Source organism: Geosmithia morbida (genome assembly GCF_012550715.1).
Source record: "Geosmithia morbida isolate 1262 chromosome Unknown scaffold_6, whole genome shotgun sequence".
In the NCBI taxonomy this organism is placed as follows: Eukaryota; Fungi; Ascomycota; class Sordariomycetes; order Hypocreales; family Bionectriaceae; genus Geosmithia; species Geosmithia morbida.
This window is the reverse complement of record NW_023336193.1, coordinates 139,902-157,981: the sequence shown is the minus strand read 5'-3', so window position 1 is coordinate 157,981 and position 18,080 is coordinate 139,902. Positions and strand designations below refer to the sequence as shown.

General features: G+C 55.0%; 5 protein-coding genes across 5 annotated transcripts; 2 read left to right on the top strand and 3 right to left on the bottom strand.

Moving 5' to 3' along the window:
* Window positions 1–552: 552 nt before the first annotated feature.
* On the top strand, window positions 553–2,334 carry GMORB2_6527 (homoserine O-acetyltransferase/O-succinyltransferase; the record flags this gene model as incomplete). The annotated part of the gene is made up of 3 exons (XM_035468497.1): window positions 553–592; window positions 719–1,109; window positions 1,230–2,334. 3 exons carry the CDS (start codon window positions 553–555, stop codon window positions 2,332–2,334), a joined length of 1,536 nt encoding a protein of 511 aa, XP_035321631.1.
* A 485-nt stretch (window positions 2,335–2,819) lies between these two features.
* Window positions 2,820–4,147, bottom strand: GMORB2_6526 (L-glyceraldehyde reductase; the record flags this gene model as incomplete). The annotated part of the gene is made up of 5 exons (XM_035468496.1): window positions 2,820–2,899; window positions 2,994–3,396; window positions 3,474–3,538; window positions 3,611–3,737; window positions 3,821–4,147. 5 exons carry the CDS (start codon window positions 4,145–4,147, stop codon window positions 2,820–2,822), a joined length of 1,002 nt encoding a protein of 333 aa, XP_035321630.1.
* A 3,866-nt stretch (window positions 4,148–8,013) lies between these two features.
* GMORB2_6525 (MFS transporter, SIT family, siderophore-iron:H+ symporter) lies at window positions 8,014–9,864 on the top strand (the record flags this gene model as incomplete). The annotated part of the gene is made up of 1 exon (XM_035468495.1): window positions 8,014–9,864. One exon carries the CDS (start codon window positions 8,014–8,016, stop codon window positions 9,862–9,864), a length of 1,851 nt encoding a protein of 616 aa, XP_035321629.1.
* Window positions 9,865–10,272: 408 nt separating this feature from the next.
* Window positions 10,273–11,194, bottom strand: GMORB2_6524 (Polysaccharide deacetylase; the record flags this gene model as incomplete). Its single annotated transcript, XM_035468494.1, has 3 exons — window positions 10,273–10,848; window positions 10,939–11,130; window positions 11,174–11,194. 3 exons carry the CDS (start codon window positions 11,192–11,194, stop codon window positions 10,273–10,275), a joined length of 789 nt encoding a protein of 262 aa, XP_035321628.1.
* A 1,031-nt stretch (window positions 11,195–12,225) lies between these two features.
* GMORB2_6523 (coatomer subunit beta') lies at window positions 12,226–15,288 on the bottom strand (the record flags this gene model as incomplete). Its single annotated transcript, XM_035468493.1, has 6 exons — window positions 12,226–13,207; window positions 13,292–13,455; window positions 13,531–13,994; window positions 14,048–14,932; window positions 15,044–15,128; window positions 15,271–15,288. The coding sequence occupies 6 exons, from the start codon at window positions 15,286–15,288 to the stop codon at window positions 12,226–12,228; spliced, it is 2,598 nt and encodes an 865-aa protein (XP_035321627.1).
* Between the last annotated feature and the right edge of the window lie 2,792 nt (window positions 15,289–18,080).

Genomic DNA, 18,080 nt, shown 5'->3' with positions numbered 1-18,080 from the left:
GTTCGTGATTACATAATGATGTGGCTAGAGGTACCACTATAACATGTAAAATGTCTTCCGTAGTGGTTCTGACCTCTAATAAGTGGCTGAACAGAGCCGTATGTGGCTCAGCTAAGCTGTGGCTTGTTTCTTGTTTTTGGCCGAACATGACTGACTCATGAACCACGCACGTCCGAAAATCGCCACGATAAGCGTCTTTTGCCGCAGAAACGAGATTTTGTTAAGAAAGGAAAAATAGCCATTGATGCTAATTCCAACTTTGGCTGTGATGAATCTTGGAGAGGTTTGTTTCAACCCGACTACTATATATATGTATATAGATTGCATTCGCTTGTGAGTTTTGGTTGTTTTCCCTCCCTCAACCTACAATCTACTGCTATTACCAGTAACACTCTACTAATACTAGCTGTATTTTTTACCCCACCACTCTTTGGCAAGTTTCTGCATCTTTCTTCGTCTTTGCCCCTCGGTACAACGGCATCGCTAAATCGGGCCACTCTTCGAAGTTCAACATACGATATTGCACACCAAAACAAGAGACACTTGACCGTCATGGCCTCAGAAACGGCCGCGAATGGCGTCTATAGATACGGTCAGTTCGCCCCTCCCCGGGTCACAGCCCGATATCGGGTGTTGCCAAGAGGGTCGAAAACGAAGGAGTGAAGGGGAGGGAGAGAGAGAGAGAGAGAGAGAGAGACGGTGACTGAATACCTGCAAGAAAGGACTCAATCGCAACCCGAGAACCCGTACGCTGCTCTCATTCCCGAGCAGCAAATTGCCATCATCCCCGACTTCACCCTCGAGTCCGGCGTGGTCCTGTACAATGTTCCCGTGGCCTACACGACGCGGGGCCAGCTGTCGGCCTCGGGTGACAACGCCATGGTCATCTGCCACGCTCTCACTGGTAGCGCCGACGTGAGCGACTGGTGGGGTCCTCTGCTAGGCGGGCCCGGCAAGGTCTTTGATGAGACGCGCTTCTTCATCGTCTGCATGAACAGCCTGGGCAGCCCCTACGGCACCGCCAGTCCCGTCACGGCCAAGGACGGTGACCCTTCTAAGGGGAACTACGGTCCCGAGTTTCCCCTCACCACCATCCGAGATGATGTCAAGTAAGATGTTCTCATCTCTGCACTCACCTCATCACAGAGCGAGAGGGAAAGAGATATAGGGAGAGAGAGAGGAGAGAGAGAGAGGAGAGAGAGATATATATATATACTGACCAAAAAAAGCCTTCACAAACTACTCCTCGACGACCTGGGCGTCAAACAAATCGCAGCCGTGGTCGGCGGCTCCCTAGGCGGCATGTTCGTCCTGGAATGGGCCTATCTGGGCAAGGAGTACGTGCGCAGCATCGTGCCCATCGCCACGTCTAGCCGCCACAGCGCCTGGGGCATCAGCTGGGGCGAGGCCCAGCGTCAGAGTATATACGCCGATCCCAAGTACGACGACGGGTACTACACCTTTGACGACCCGCCGACAACGGGGCTGGGCGCCGCCCGCATGTCCGCCCTCCTGACGTACCGCAGCCGCAACTCCTTCGAGTCCCGCTTCGGCCGCAACACGCCCGACCCGGCCAAGGTCCAGACCATAAGCGGCCGGCCCCGTCCCTCCCCCTCCACGCCATCCGAGGCCCACTTCAACATCCACAACGACGGTCACCACGTCAAGCGGTCCTCCACGTCCCGCTCCAGCAGCGCCGCCAGCCTCCCAGCCACCTCGGCGGCCGCCGCCGCTGCGACAGCTGCAGCTCTGGCCGAGCAGTCCTCCGACCCTCAATTCCACGGCCCCCCCCAGCAGAAGAAGGGTGCTGCTGCTGCTGCTGCTGTCAGCGCCGCCGGCGGTGGCAGCCTCACCGGAGGCGAATCCCTCCCCACGTCGACCTACTTCTCCGCCCAGTCGTACCTCCGCTACCAGGGCACCAAGTTCGTCAAGCGCTTCGACAGCAACTGCTACATCGCCATGACCCGCAAGCTGGACACCCACGACGTGTCGCGCAACCGCGCGTCCACCGTCGCCGACGCCCTCGGCATGATCGAACAGCCCACCCTCGTCCTGGGCATAGAATCCGACGGGCTCTTCACCTTTGCCGAGCAGCAGGAGATTGCCGAGCACGTCAAGGGCGCCAGGCTCGAGCGCATCGACAGCCCCGAGGGCCACGACGCCTTCCTCCTCCAGTTCGAGCAGGTCAACCGCTACGTCCTCGCCTTCCTAAAGGACGTCCTCCCCGATATCATGGGTAAGGGCGCCCAGGCCCCCGAGGCCGTCCCCGTCGGCAAGATTACAAAGTCGAGCGCCTTTGGCGAGGCAGAGGTTGAGGATATCACGGCTTGGTAGAAGATGTACAGCGGCTAATGGAACAAAACTTGGATGCCTTCAAATATAAGCACTATCAGCCAGTACGACACAAACTATACGACACAAGTTGTAGGGAACAAGTGATGAAGATGAGACAAGAAATGATGGCAGACGAAAGGGACTTACACAAACGAACAGAGCGTAGGAACCGGATCCCACGCCGCATGCCCATGCACCTGTTCCTTGCAACGCAAGATTGAGTGTGGCCCAGTCATCACCGTGCCATCATGCCACTGTCACTCTACGGGGCAGCCTACTTGCCGCAATGGCGAGGTGCGGGGACGAGCCCTCCCCCACTCGTCAATGTGTCATAGCCAGGCGCAATTTGCTACTACAGTAGATACAAATACATTTCGTGTACAAGGGGTAATGGTATCATTCATTGATCTTTGTTATCATCGACCCATCAGGTGACGGTTCGTGTCATTTTGAGCTCCCATCTACCCATTGTCTCGTAGAAGCGCCTACTTACGGAGGATGACCTTGTGAGCAGCACTCTTCTCGGCCTCGGTGTTCCAGATGTTGATGCTCCACTTGGGTTTGTCTGCGTAAAGTCAGCGACTGTCATGAAATGGACATGGAAGGAATGAAGCAGTGGTCGGAGAAAGAAAAAGAAGGCGACGGAGAAATATGCTTACAGCCAACGGGGACGTTGAAACGGTGAGGGTTCTCGCCAAGCTTGTCGAGGGCCTTGATGGCCTCGTCGTCGATCTCAATCTCCAGGAAGTTGCTGCGGATGCGCGAGGGCGTGACCGACTTGGGGATGACACTGCGGCCACCAATCTGAGACCAGGCGAGGATGACTTGAGCGGGTGTGACCTGGCCCTGGGCCTTGGAGAGGCGGTCGGCAATGGCCTTGAGCTCATCCGACGCGATGAGGAGAGGAGCGCCAATGGTGTTGTTGCCAAAGGCCGAGTATCCGGTGATGTGGATGCCCTTCTTGTCGGCGTACTCCAGGAGCTCGGTGCCGGGAAGGCGGGGGTGGCGCTCGATCTGGTTGACGGCGGGGACGACGCCAGTGTCGTTGATAATGGTCTCGAGCTATGCGGGTGTTAGAAGGGAGCGGGAAGAGTGGGGCCGATGCTGTGGGATCGTGCAGAGAGCGGATGACGACTTACGTGCTCAATGTCAAAGTTGGAGACACCAATGGCCTTGACCTTGGACTTGGGAAGGTCAATAAGAGCTGTAAGGACGACGACGTGTTAGCGTGATTGCTGTCATGAGATGGCGCAAGACATCACGAGGTCTATCGTACCCTTCCACGTGTCGGTCAGAGTAACACTGTCGTCAATCTCGACCTCGGAGTCATTCTTCTTGGGGAAGAGGCTGTCGTCGCTGGGGACGAAGGTGACGGGCCAGTGGATGAGGTAAAGCTGGAAATGCTGTTAACTCGAGGGTGTCTCTTTTCTTCTTCTTTTTTTTTTTCGAAGGGGGGAATGCTTGGGAGCACAAGGACAAAACATACGTCGAGGTAGTCGAGCTCGAGCTCGGCGAGGGTGTCGTCGAGGGCAGCAGCGACGCGGCTGGGGTGGTGGCTGTTGTTCCAGAGCTTGGAAGTGATGAAGATATCTTCACGCTTGAGGCCAGGAATCTCGGAAATGGCCTGCTTGATGCCCTGGGCAACCTCCTTCTGGTTCTGGTAGACCTTGGCCAGGTCGAGGTGGCGGTAACCGGCCTTGAGGGCCTCGTAGACGCCGGCACCGACCTCACCAGGGGCGGACTGCCAGGTACCGTATCCCAGAGTAGGGATCTTGGCACCGGTGTTGAGGGTGGCCGTCTTACCGAGAGACATGGTGGATGACGGTTTGTATGTATTGTGTTATGGACTGGGGTATCTGGTCTGTGGGTGGGGGGAAGGGAAGTATTGATGGGTGTGGTGATGGTTGGGAATATGGAGAAGGGAAGAAGATGGAGGAGGGGGATGAGGGGAAGAGAGAGAGGAGGAGGTTCCAGTTCACTTATAGGGGAAAGACACGGCGAGACAGGGCAGGAACGGCCGACAGCTTCGAGATGGCTGCCCCACCAAGTCGCGGGGGGAAGATGGTGAGGGGCGATGATACAATTGTGCGCTACGTTTTGTTCACCTGCCCCCCTGCTCTAACGCCTCGACTAGCATCGGTAGGACTACGCTGACGATTGCTATGGCATGTCCGGTCGAGATTTTACGGGGCTAGTGAGGGAGTTTCGGGGGTTTGGGCGAGAAAGAAGGAGATGGAAGCAGTCGCTCGCCGACGACGACACGCATTGCGAGTAGTAGAGAGGGAAAGCCGTCACGCACACAGCAAGGTGGGGTGAGGGGCATCCTTGGTGGACAGGTATCCGATATTCGACCGGGTCTCGCTTCATTGTGCCGCGAAGCGTCGTGGAGTGTTGCCGTTGAGATATCGATAAGCCATACTGTCGGTAGTGGTCACGTACTGATGGACGGAATAATTCTCTCGGGAGATTATTGTTCAGCTGCGCATATTCACAGAGGGAGAGGCCATATCCTGGTGGTGCTCCGCTGCTTCGCTGTTCGGAGAAGACATCCCATCTCACTGTCCAGCATCTGAGCTTTTCGACACGCTCCCCGCTTACGTAGGTGCGTGGCGATGGGGTTCCGGTGTGGAGCTTGATGGTGTAACAGCGAACACACACGTTGGCTGTTGGCATGTCGTGCGTTCTGAGCTCGATGATTGGAGCGGATCCGTTTGGGTGATTGACCAGTTCAGTTGTTGCTGTCGCTGAGCTACGTAGATTCCACGCGTGTGGTACCTGTGTCAGTGCGGCTGATGCCAACACCAGCAGTGAAGGTCAGCGGTGGAGGAGACGGCGGCATGCAGCGTTGTTATCTAAGCATCAGGGGGTAGACGAGTGCTCGTGGACTGCTACTACTACTGTTGGAATACTGAGCAAGTATCATCACGTCGACTCGTGGCAGGGGGATTACCTATAGTAGTATTACCGCTTACAGCACTCGACAGTACATGTAGCGAGGAGACGTGCTATCCTATCCGGTCGTCATCATGGGGTTCTGGAGCTGTTCGGCATGCTTGTGGCTGACGCTCGACCTGACGTGGCTAGTATAGGTAGATGGGGTTGGAGCTTCTTTACCTGCCACTCTGCGAGTACTGATCATTTCCATCACTGCTGTTGGCAAGATGATTTCCTCACATGTACTATTACCAATACTAATACGAGTATGTAATTTCGTCTTGGAATCTCCACACTGCCGTGTACAGCATATATAGGCACTGGGAACGTGAGTGGAGTATAGGTGCTACCGTGGTTCATATGTACATACACGTATATGTGTATGGCAGTTAGACGTTGTGCTCTGTACGTAAGCTGTCAGTCGACGAGGAGCCGATATCGTGTATTGATGGGATCCGTCTATGCGACCTATCTCGTTTAACATGTTCCTCGACAGCTGTGATGGTTGGCAAAGGCTGACAGCTCTTGGCAGCTGTTGGAAGCCCGCACACATTCTGCTTCTCGCCTTGTCAAATACTACGAGTATTGCAGGGCAATACCAATAGTAGTATTACTACTCCGTATATGGGCTCGGTTTCTTATAGATTGCCAGCCTACAAGCAAGTACTAGTACCATATGTACAGCTTCCGAGACGAGACTATCAAGGTGACAGTTATGCTTCGCCTCATTCTTTTTACTCGAGAGTATTGAAAACGTGTACAGATCAACATCATCCGAGATCAATAACGTAGCTCGAATGTATAATACTGTAATCTGTACACATGTACGAGTAGGTAGAGAGATTTCGACGGCATTTGCTGGTGCAACGCCACACCAGCAACACGGACCACCATGGCCCGATGGATAGTTCTACCGTGAGGCATTTTCCCCACGCAATACGGGGTAATACATAAAATAAGGTGTTGCCAGTTGGGCCATGGCGAAATCATAGCGTCACCTGTAGCCTGTAGCCTGTAGTCTGTAGCCTGTAGCCTGTAGCCTGTAGCCTGTAGCCTGTAGGGGGTATCCCCGCTCGTCTGCTACGAATAGAGGAAGGGGGGCCGAGCTTGGAGGGTGTGAGGAGGGGCTCCGCATCGGTTCTGACCAGCTTTGTGTACTATGACCATGGAAGAAGAATAGAACAATCTAATCTACATTATTACGTAGTCAATTATATATTATATGTGAGTACTCTATACCGTAATACGGCGTAATACTCTCCGCCCTCTCTTATTTCTTTTCGTCTAATCTGTATAATCTGTACTCCGTACTTATAGCCAAGCCGAATAAACCAATCATCCACACCACCGTCTCCTCTTTCGGAAGCAACAACTGTACAGCAAGACCTGTTACTTGACACTGGGAGCAGTCCGAACCCATATTACGTGTAGAGCCGATACAGAAGCAGATAGTCTCTATAGATAAACCTGAGAGCATCATTTTTTGCAAGGAGAGCCTGTTAAAATAATATTACCACTCATTCAGCACATGCCATAGAAGAGAAAAAAACAGGTGAAAAAGAAAAAGGAGAAAAAAAAAAGGGAAAAAGAGTACACATGTGGCAAGAGACAACGAATAATGAGCCCTGATTGGGTAGATGAAGCCGAACACGCCTACCCAAGTCCAGAACCAATCGAAGGGTTTTTTTAGACTCTGCATCGCTTCTACGGGCGGGATTAGACTTGTTGGTTGTTGGTACTGCCGCTTGTACTGCCGGATCGGCCATGCCGAGAGACAAAAAATCATTGATCAAAGTCGTCAGAGAGAGGGAAGAAGAAGAAAAGAAAAGGAGAAGAGACATGCCGCCTCTTCTCCTTCCTCTTGCCCTCTTCGCTCACTCCGACCCCCCCTCCTCGGAGACGGATGAACGTTGTTGTCTGTGTTGCACATGTGCTCTACCCTACCCTCCTTGCCTCCATCCCATCCTCCCCCCCCCCCTTCAGATAAGCAACATCAAACTCGTACTGGGTGTCTTTGATGAGGCGCAACGCTAAAATGTAACATGACCAAAAAGAAATATAGCATATGTTCAGATCTATGTACGGTGAGCATGGGGGAATCAAGCCTCTTTTTTTCGGCCTGACCACCCGCATTGGTTGAATCTACCAGGATCTGATAAAATTTGCACCAGGAGTCCTTTTGCAAACTTTGTTTCTCTGCGGAAAAGATTGAAAATTCATTCTGCTCCTCCTTGCTCCTCTTGCTTTTTATCAATCTGCGGCGAGATCCTTTTCATGCACGGGACCCCGTCTTTTGTCGTACCCGCCCCATTCCCTCTACATGTATTAATATATCTACTATATATTCATGTATACATGGTCAATCAGCCGTAAGCGCTCATTAGGGTGTCGTTAGCTTATTAGTATATAAGATATATATATAATGAAAAAATAGAAAAAGCGATTACACTCCCATGACACACTCCTTCCTTCCTTATTTCCCCTTCTTTATTCCCTTACCGTAGCTCCTTCCCTTTTTATTTTATTCTTATTTCCATCTCCCCCCTCCCTTGCATCCTTTCCTTCCTTCTTCTTCTCCGCTTCCTTCCTTCCTTCTTTTTTTTCTTCGTCTCCTTCTTCTCCTTCTTTCCTCCATCATACTTTTTTTTTTTAGTTCCCCATGAGCGCCACTCGTGGACTATAGTAGATCATCACCAGCCACTATTACCACTTTTCTTCCACCCCCAAGCCACACACACAGTAACAATGTCCAACCACGAAAAGAGACTTGATGGCGGGTCTCGTGTGGCGGATGCTCCTGCCGGGGCAGTTGGAGAAGAAGACGATAACAACATCAACAATGTCAATGTCAACGGTGGACGTGGTGGCCTGGCACCCGGTGCGACGGCGGCCGACGCCGTGCGCAACATCAAGTCCCCCGGTGTGCAGCGCATCGAAGCCATCTCGTCCGTCATCACGCGCGCGGACCGCGTAGGCATCTTCTTCGGCGTCTTCCTGGTGGCGTACGCATACGGTCTGGACGGCACGCTCCGCTACTCGTACCAGCCCACGGCCACGTCCGGCATGGGCCAGCACTCGCTCACGTCGACGGTGGCCGTCATGAGGGCCGTCATCGGCGCGGCGGCCCAGCCCACGGCCGGCAAGATCGCCGACGTCTTCGGCCGCGTCGAGGTGCTCATCGGCGCCACCCTATTCTACCTGCTCGGCACCATCGTGTCGGCTGTGGCCAAGGACGTCGTCACCCTCGCGGCCGGCACGGCCATCTACCAGGTCGGCTACACCGTCATCGTGCTCCTGGTCGAGGTTCTCATCGCCGACATCACGTCGACGCGCGCCCGTGTCTTCTTCTCCTACATCCCCGCCCTGCCCTTCATCATCAACACCTGGGTCAGCGGCAACATCGCCACCGACGTCCTCGCCGCCGCCGGATGGCGCTGGGGCTACGGCATGTGGGCCGTCATCTTCCCCGTCTGCACCATCCCGCTCATGGTCAGCCTGACCATCGTCTCGGTGCGCGCCCGCCGCCGGGGCCTCCTCGACAAGTACCGCTCTTCGCTACAGATCCTGGGCGCCCGCAACTTCTTGGCCGAGCTGTTCTGGGTCCTCGACGTCATCGGCATCGTCCTCCTCGTCGCCGCCTTCGCCCTCACCCTAATCCCCCTCACCCTCGCCGGCGGCCTGCACACCAAGTGGCGGACGGCTGGCATCATCGCCCCGCTCGTCATCGGCATCGCCTTGCTCCCCGTCTTCGTCTTCTGGGAGCTCCGCGCGCCCCACCCCCTCGTCCCCTTCGCCCTGATGAAGGACCGCGGCGTCTGGGCCCCCATCGGCATCGCCATCATGCTTAACTTCTCCTGGGCCATGCAGGGCGACTACCTCTACACCATCCTCCAGGTCTCCTTTGACTTCGACGTCACCACCGCCACCCGCATCACCAGCCTGTACTCCTTCGTCAGCGTCATCGTCGGCCCCCTCCTCGGCATCGTCGTCTACTTCCTCCGCCGCCTCAAGATCATGGTCATCCTCGGCACCTCCCTCTTCATGGTCGCCTTCGGCCTCCTCATCCACTTCCGCGGCGCCTCCTCCGACGGCGACGGCCTCTCCAGCGCAAAGGCCGGCATCATCGCCGCCGAGGTCGTCCTCGGCGTCGCCGGTGGCATGTTCCCCTACCCCTCCCAGGCCTCCCTGCAGGTCCAGCTCGACCACGAGAACCTCGCCGTCATGACTGGCGTCTTCCTCGGCGTCTACAATGTCGGCTCCGCCCTCGGAAACACCGTCTCCGGCGCCATGTGGACCCAGGTCCTCCCCAGCTACCTCGAGCAGCACATCTCCGACCCCGCCCTCGTCGCCGCCGTCTACAGCAGCCCCCTCACAGAGGCCGTCAAGTACGCCATGGGCACCCCCGAGCGCATCGCCATCGTCAATGCCTACCGCCAGATCCAGAGGATCCTCTGCATCACCGGTATCTGCCTCTGCGCTCCCCTCATCGCCTTCGCCCTTGCCCTTCGCAACCCCAGGCTGGACGGTCACCAGACCTTGGCCGAGAAGGACAGGTCGTCTGATGAGGAGGAGGAGGAGGATGCTGTTGCTGCTTGAAATTATCTGCATCAGTTTGGATGCCTTCTTTTTTTTTTCGAATCCTCCTCTTATTTTTATCACTATTTCTATTTTGGGTCTATGAGATTATAACGTGTGCAACGTATACATGCAAATTCTTCTTGTTATTAATACCACTGTCATTTCTTTCCAATATGGTGTCACGGCTACGACGGTTGCATCTCATGATGCTCACACACACACACACCCACACATACACACGCAAAAAAAGTACATTCCGTAGTAATACTACCTTGACAAACTCTTATTCCATAATACTACTCCAAGAATCAATTCTTCCACAGGAAAGAGGGTGATCAGAGAGAGGGGACAGTCCAGAGCAGTTGATCGTGACAGATACAGTTTCGGCCAGGAATTGCTGACAGGACCCTGTCGACCTAGACGCATTTAGAGACTTCGGTACCAATTTTCCTGCGGATCGCCCAAACACTCGCCGGCCGTGACAGTGGTGAGATTATTGTCGACAATCGATTTCAAAATGTGCTCCATGAGGCTGTACGCCGTCTGCTCCAGAGGATCGTGCTCGATCTGGAGGATCGACCTTCCGTCACGCCGGTAGAGCCGTTCAAGGCCCTCGTCCCACAAGTCCTTGGACATCTGTACTTTCTCGGGCGTGCCATTTTCGTAACCCCTCGTGTTGAGGTTGAAGTACGTAATGTGGTATCCCAAGTCGCCCAGAAATGCATTGATACCGTTATTGCTCATCGAGTGAGGGGGGCGCATGTACGTCGGGAAGAAGCCCAGCACGTCGGCTATGGCGATTTCGTTGAAGAGCATCTGATTGCGTAGCTGATCCCTGGTTATTTCAGTCAGGTTCTGGTGCGACCAGGTGTGACTGCCAATCTGATGGCCCTCGTCCACCATGCGCCGTAGCAGAGCGGGCCAGGGCTTCTTGGGGTCGTTGATGAAGCCTTTGTCGAGGTTGGTTCCGACGACGAAGAATGTTGCCTTGACATCATATCGCTGTCCAGTTTCGACCGGTTCATCAGCTCTCTCTCTCTCTCTTTCCCTTCATAGGGCCTCTGTCTCTGTCGGTGACGTATGTGAACCCACCTTGAGTAGATTGAGTATGTACTCGGTATACTCCCACGGCCCGTCATCAAACGTGAGAGCCACCACATCATTTATGGTGCAGTTGTATATCGGCTGGCCGTAGGGGACGTTGCCAACCTTGACTCGCTCCACGCCAGAGGTATCGGCGCCTCGTGGACGTGTGTTGGCATCGCAAGCAGGTCCGTAGCTGATCTGGCAAGTGGGCGCGCTGCAGAACCGGTGTCCTTTGCCGCACCAACTGCGCTGCGTCAGACATGATACCTCGTCTCCCCCAAAGATTCTCCCTCCACGGGTCCCTCCAAACCCACCCACCACCTCGTATGTAGATCAACGACTTACTTTCCACTCGAGCAGCATTGGCCTTCCGGGCAGGTACGGTCAAGAAGTGCTCCGCACTGCCGTGTGCTGATGGGTTCATCGGAGGCCACAGCTTGACGTATCACCGCCTCTTCTGACTGGGCCCGGACAAGCCCAAGGCCTGCAAGGAGAAGTGCAACCCAGCGCATGGTTTTGGATATCGGTATCGGGATGCTCTTTCAAAGAAGAAGACAATATATATAGAAGAAGAAGAAGAAGAAGAAGCGATGACTGTGGATCATCAAGAACAGAAGGATGATGTTTGCTCTTCAGGAGAAGGACGATAAGAAGACTTGGCGAGGGGAGGGTGGAGGGAGAAGGAGAGGGAAGGTCCCTCTTCTATATGCTACAACAGCGGCAACTACAGTAAGAAGAAAGGAAAGAGTTCCCCTCTCCGGCAGAGGACATTGTCTCATCCCGAACTCGTCGATCACAAGTCCTGAAGGGGAGGGAAGCTGTAACACAACACGGTTGCCATTATATAAGGTCATTCACCAAGCCTACACTGATCAGATCTTTGATGAATGAAGACAGATCCTTCCGAACAAGGGATCTAGTCTAACCTGGTCTGTATTGCTTTGACGGTGACAGAGTAAGCACGATCGCACATCGTGTCAGGGGATACGAGAAAAACGGCTCGACAATATACGAGCGAGTTGATCGTTAAGACGTAGGCCGTTGCTTCCCGGTATATGCCACTCTCAGTATTAGGTTTGTTGCTAACCTGCATATGCAAGTCTTTAGGGTGCCTCTGACGAAGAACAAAGAGCAGAGAGCGAATGGCTAAATCGGCCTTTACGAGAACATTCATACAACAAAACAAAACAGAAAAAGACACCGTCCTAGTATTAGAAGGGGGAGGGGGGGGACCTTTTTTTTTTTTATAATAAACACACAAGACGTTTTTTTTCCTCTCTCGGCTCTAGTCTACTACTCATCATCATCCTCTCCATCATCGTGACCATTCGTCACCTCGGCCTCATCCTCGTCCTCATCTTCGTCATCGGGTTTGATTTCCGTAGTGGCAGGGGCAGCAGCAGAGCCACCTTCGCTCTCAAGCTTGAGCCACGTATCCCACTCGGGGAAGAGGTCCTCATCCTCGTCGGGGACACCGATCAGCTTGGCGACGCGGCTCTTCTTGTTCTTCTCCAGGCTGTCCTTCCACTCCTTGACCAGCGATGCCGTCAGGCTGGGCTTGTACGTCTCCGAGAAGAGGACGGCCTCGGCCTGCCTGCCCGTCTTGGAGAGGAGCTCGGCGCAGCGTTCCACGTTGCCCAGGAGCCAGTTGCACGTAAAGGCAATGTTGTGCGCGCCCGACTCCTCGGCCTGCTTGGCTAGAGCCGCTAGACCGTCGCGGTCACCCGTCGACGAGTGTACTAGCAGCAGGGACCCTAGGTCCTTGGCGTGCGTGAAGCACTCGGCCGCCAGCGCTACGTCCCACCCGGCCAGCGCAGCGTCGCCCACCGTCTTCCATTTGTGCTCCACGTCGGCCTCGCGCGCCAGCTCAAGCGCGATATCCAGCTGGCTCAGCGCCAGCGCCAGCTCAAACTTGTGCTCCGGGTCCGTCACCACCTCGAGCGCCAGCTCCTTGTGGCCCTGGCCCTCGAGGAACCGTGCAATCTTGTTCATCTGGTCGTCTGGGATCGTCGGCAGCAGCTCCGCCGCCGTCTCCATGTCCTCGCGCAGAACCAGCGTCTGGTACTCCAGCACCGGCAGCGACAGGGAGAACGACGTCACGCCCACATCCTTGTCGGCAATGTAGATGCGCGAGTCCCTCTGGATGTATCCCAGGATGTACATGGGCTTGTCAAAATGAGACACCGTGTACGTCTGGTCGCCCACCAGGTAGTTGAGTCTGTTGGTGCTGTTGGTGTAGATGAAGCAGTCGCCCACCCATTCTCCCGTCCGGACACTACAGCATCGTCAGTACCTGGCATGATGATGAGAGGAAGCAAGGTGTTTGTCTTGTCTGCTAGGACTGCTGCTGCCGACTCACCTCTCGCTGATGTCAGTAATGACCTCGAATGCCGACTCGACACCATCCTCTTCGACCTGGCCAGCCTGAACGGCCTCGACGTAGTTCTCGCGCGAGAAGCGGAGCACGTAAAAGGTGTCCTCGCAAGCAATAGCCACCAGCTCGCCGCTATCGGACCAGTAGACCTAGAAAGAAGAGAGGGTCGCGTCAGTAATCCCGAAAGCCCATGGCCGGATGGTCCATCCCTTGCATATGCATACCTGCTTGGGCTCAACCTCTATCCTGCGGACCAGACCGCCAGTGGCCCAGTCGAAGAAGGACACGCCACCCTGGCCCGTGACGCCGAGCAGAACACCGCCGGTAAGGCCGTCGGCCTGGAAGCCGACGTCGAGGCCGCCGGGCTTCTCAACAAAGTTCTTGTAAACCTTGACGCTCATGGGCGACTCGCGGATGGCAAAGTCGTTGCTGTTCTCCTTGGAGGCCCAGACGAAGTCGAGGGCCGAACCAAAGGCCTTGTTGCGCCAGGCGAGGGCCGTGTAGATGATGTACTCGCCGTCGCCGCAGACGGAGACGAAGCGGCCGTTGGGCGAGTGGGTCAGTGTCTGGGGGTAGACCTCGCAGGTGCCGAGGTCCTTGGTAGGAAGGCTGATGGGCTCATTGTCCTTGATGGAGGCGTCTGGGTGAAGGAAGACTGGGTCAGTATCTCTATCTCTCCTTCTTCCTCCTGTGGAAAGAAAGCAGCGATCTGCTTGTTCGTAGTCGTCTCATCATACATACCTCCGCCCTTGATTATTGACGAGACAACCTCGTTGTGCCTTGCCCAGATGAGCTTGCCCGAGGCGTCCATGGAGACGGCAGGCTCCTCGCGACCGAGCTTGACGACGACGGCACCGTCATCGTAACCGACGGCGATGCCCTGCTTGCCCTTCTGGTACGAGACACACCAGGCACGCTCGAGGCTGTAGTTGAGGGACTGCTCGAAGCGGTAGGTGTTTGCGTGCCAGATGCGCAGCGTGCCGTCCTCGGATCCGGAGATGATGACGGGCAGCTCGGGGTGGTAGCAGGCAAAGGAGACGTTGTTGGTGTGGCCCTCGAGGGTGGCGATGAGCGACTTTGTCGTGTAGTCCCAGACCTTGACTGTGCGGTCGTCCGAGGTGGTGAGGATGTAGGGCTTGTCGGAGTGGGGGTAGTAGTCGACGTGGTTGACGCCCTTGGTCTCGTGGGCCTCGAGGGTGAAGTTGGCAGTGGGGGAGCCCAGGTTCCAGATCTTGACGGTACGGTCCAGGCAGGCCGAGGCAAAGGTGTTGGTGTCTTTGGGGTTGATGGCCAGACCCATGACATAGTGGCTGTGGCCCTCGAAGACCTGGACGCACTTCCAGCCGCGCTCCCAGTCCCACAGCTTGATGGACATGTCGTCGGAGGCCGTCAGGACGAAGGGCTGGGTCGGATGGACGGCGATGGCTCGGATGTAGTCGGGGTGAGCCTCGAACGAGGTGATCTTCTCGGCCGTGTTGTAGTTGTAGACGCGCAGCTGGAAGTCGTCAGAGCCGCAGACAATCCAGTTCTTGCGCGCGATGAAGCGGCCGGCTCGTACGGGCACGTCGGTGAGCTCGAACGTCTTGACAATCTGCTGCGTCTCATACGACCAGATGTATACATGGCCTGTTTATCAGACGTCGCCGTTATCGTCAGTCACGTCACACACGCACACTCCCCCTTCTTCTCCCCGTCTGGAGCCCCACTGGCATCATGATGATTGGGGGGTGGTCATACCGCTGTACAGAGTGGTGAGGATCCATGGTTCGTGGGGGTGGAAATCGATGCCCTTTACACGCTCACTACGAGCGTAGAGCTGGCGCTGTGTGGAGAGGATGAGCTGTCAGCGCTGCGAAGACGATGGTGAGGATAGTTGGTCGGTGTAGGCTGATTCGTGGCGGGGCACAGGAGGACAGATGTCGCAAAGGGAGCTACCCCCCCCCCCCCCGGGGTGAACTGCTTACCTTGACGTCCAACCTCATTATGGGCGTTGGTGGTGGGTGTGCGGTTCGATATAGGTCTGGGAGAGGAAGCGACAGGAACTGCCGGTCAATGGATGTACCGGGACAGAATAGGTCCAGGGGGTGTGTGCGAAGATGTTATGGCACACAGCCGCGACTTGGACAGCTTGTCCAGAGGTTTTCCAGGCACACAGAACTTGCTGGAAGCGAAAAGGCCGGGGTGGAAGGGGGGATGGTTGAAGAAGTAGGCTGCTGACCACACAATCAGGGACGAGGATTGTGAAGCTCAGGCCGCAGACACGGAGCAGTTGCGAGGCTTCGAGATTGGTAGGTGGCCTGCACTGGAGACTGGAGACTCCAAGACCGGGGACCAAGAGACAGCGATGGTGATGGTTGAGCAGCCCCTGCGAGGTCTGGGCAGTGATTGGTCAGAATGGGATCTGGTGCATTTGGCTTCTCTGGTGGCCACGGTGTTTGGATGTTGGCCTCGGGTTCAAGGCACCAACTGCCAACGCCACGCCACACGCCACACTCTACGTACTCCGTACTACAACGGAGTATATGTTACTGTAGAGCTGCTCAACCGAGTGGCTGAGCTAAGTGGCTCTGTACGAAGTGGCTCTGCGAAGTGGTCAAGATGCATCTATTCGTACAAGCGTCGATTTCTCCCCAATCCCTGTGATCTCTCAGAATTCTTCTCCTGATGATGAGACCGTTCTCGGGGTTCGAAGTATAGTAGCAATCAGTAAAGCTAAAGTATGCAGTGATGCATGCTCGTACTCCGTACTTCTCTGTTGCATACGCTGCTAGCCGTACGCACTCCCCAGGTCAGTAGAGGCTTGATAGAGCTCAACCGACCACAACAAGTGTCACCAGCCGTCCTGAACGCATGGAAACAAGAACTACGACATGATTGAAGCATGATGACGAGGTGCACGGTTCGACAGAAATACTCCTTTTCTCTATTTCGGACACTACCTAGGCTTCCGTCGGCGACAACACAACGAAGACCCGTAGAGGCTGATACAGTGGTCTCCGCCCATGTATGCGTCTTGGGTCGGTATGTGGGTGTGTCTGATTGCTTAATTGATCGGAAAGGATAGGAAATCTATCTATGAGGCTATTTACAGATGTGAGTGTGCGGCAGCCCCCTGGCTGCTTAGTCATGCAACTTGGGTACCACTGACACACCCGGCGATATAGGGTAAACTCCGTGTTTGATCAGAGAGCGGGAGGTTCTATCACAATGCTCAAACACGATATATCTGGGTCGTAATATCCGTGCAACCCCGTAAAACGATGGCTTGGTTCTATTGCCAATAGGGGGGCGTGCAAGATTACGAGTCCTCATGCACACATCTCCGCGTGCTGTCGTACCTTTTCTTCCTTTTGCTGCGTGGCCGTGCCGTGACGGACGGAGACTGTTGGTTACACCCTGCGCCTCCTCCTCCTGACCAGCCTGGCCCGTATCTGTACGACTGACACACACAATCCTATCAGCGGGGACATGCAACGAGGGAGTACGAGTATTTGCCTATCGTATGGAGTACGAGTAGAATACGGAGTACGGAGTGATATGGACGATGGACGTAAGACTCTTTCTTGTTGCGTGTCTATGGTTCTTAGCAGTGATAGAGGTAGATGTAATCTGTAATCGGTAATCTGTGATGCAGAGTACGAGGGGACGAGTACGTACACCACTGTACGGAGTGTCATTACATGGACGGCTCCAGCCACAGCGTACGCCTTCCGTACTCGCACGTTCCGAGGCAGCTCTGTTAGCCCCTAAACCTAGGGGTGTCCCGGGAACCGCCAGGGGGACATCCCACTGACCGATGTCATCATCCCATCTAACCTGTCCAGGCCTCCCTCCCTGATACGTGGTAACAGTAGCACTGATAGGTATTATTCTACGCCGTATCACAGACAGTATTACTGTGCTGGAGAGGCCCGTACAACACGCCCGTTTAAGTCCGTCAAAGTCCCCGTGGTAGCTGATGGCCCGTTGCTGGTACGCAGTGACGATATTTACCCCGTAATACTCCCTACCTGACTCCAGCACAGCACTAATCTGTACCTCTAGTGAGCAGTACTCGCACTATAGGTAATACTGTACGTACTATTATTAACTACGAGTAATACGCTGTATCTAATCCGTACTTTTGTTATTATTTCATCAATCCCAATTCATCCCTGCTTGCGCCCAGCCTGCTCCGCCTCCCCTTTGATCTTCCGGTGGCATCGAGTATTCACTTTTCTATCCTTCTCTCAGCATTCTCTTCCCCTCCTTCCATCTAACAAGAGAACGAATGTGACGTCTTCTATCGACAAAGAGGCCTTCAATCCATCTTGCTCGAACACCGTCTCTCCGCGTCCCCCCCCGACCGACTGAAGACACCCGCCTATAATCTCGAGGAGAAAAAAAAAAGGCCTGTTCCCTGCCAGGCTGCGGGGTTGCTCGACCACTAGCCAACCACCAACGTCGAAAGCGATCTCCCTCCCCATCGCAACACCGCATCTCTCCTGTGTGTGGCATTTGCTTGACAACGAACTGACCACCCATCTTCAAGACCCATCCAATCCCCTATACTCTCTCCCTCTCTCCCTCCTATCGTTATCCTCTCCCCTCTCCTCTCTCTCGTATCGACTCGGCCTGATCCACGTTGGCAGCAGCCGGCCTGTTGCTACGCTCTGGTGGATTAAGCGCACGTCAGAGCATTGTTGCCACTCATCCACAATCATCACCGCTTCTCTATCTACCTAGCTGCACCTGGAACCCCCCTTGGTTCTAACGTGGCCACGACTCTGAAACC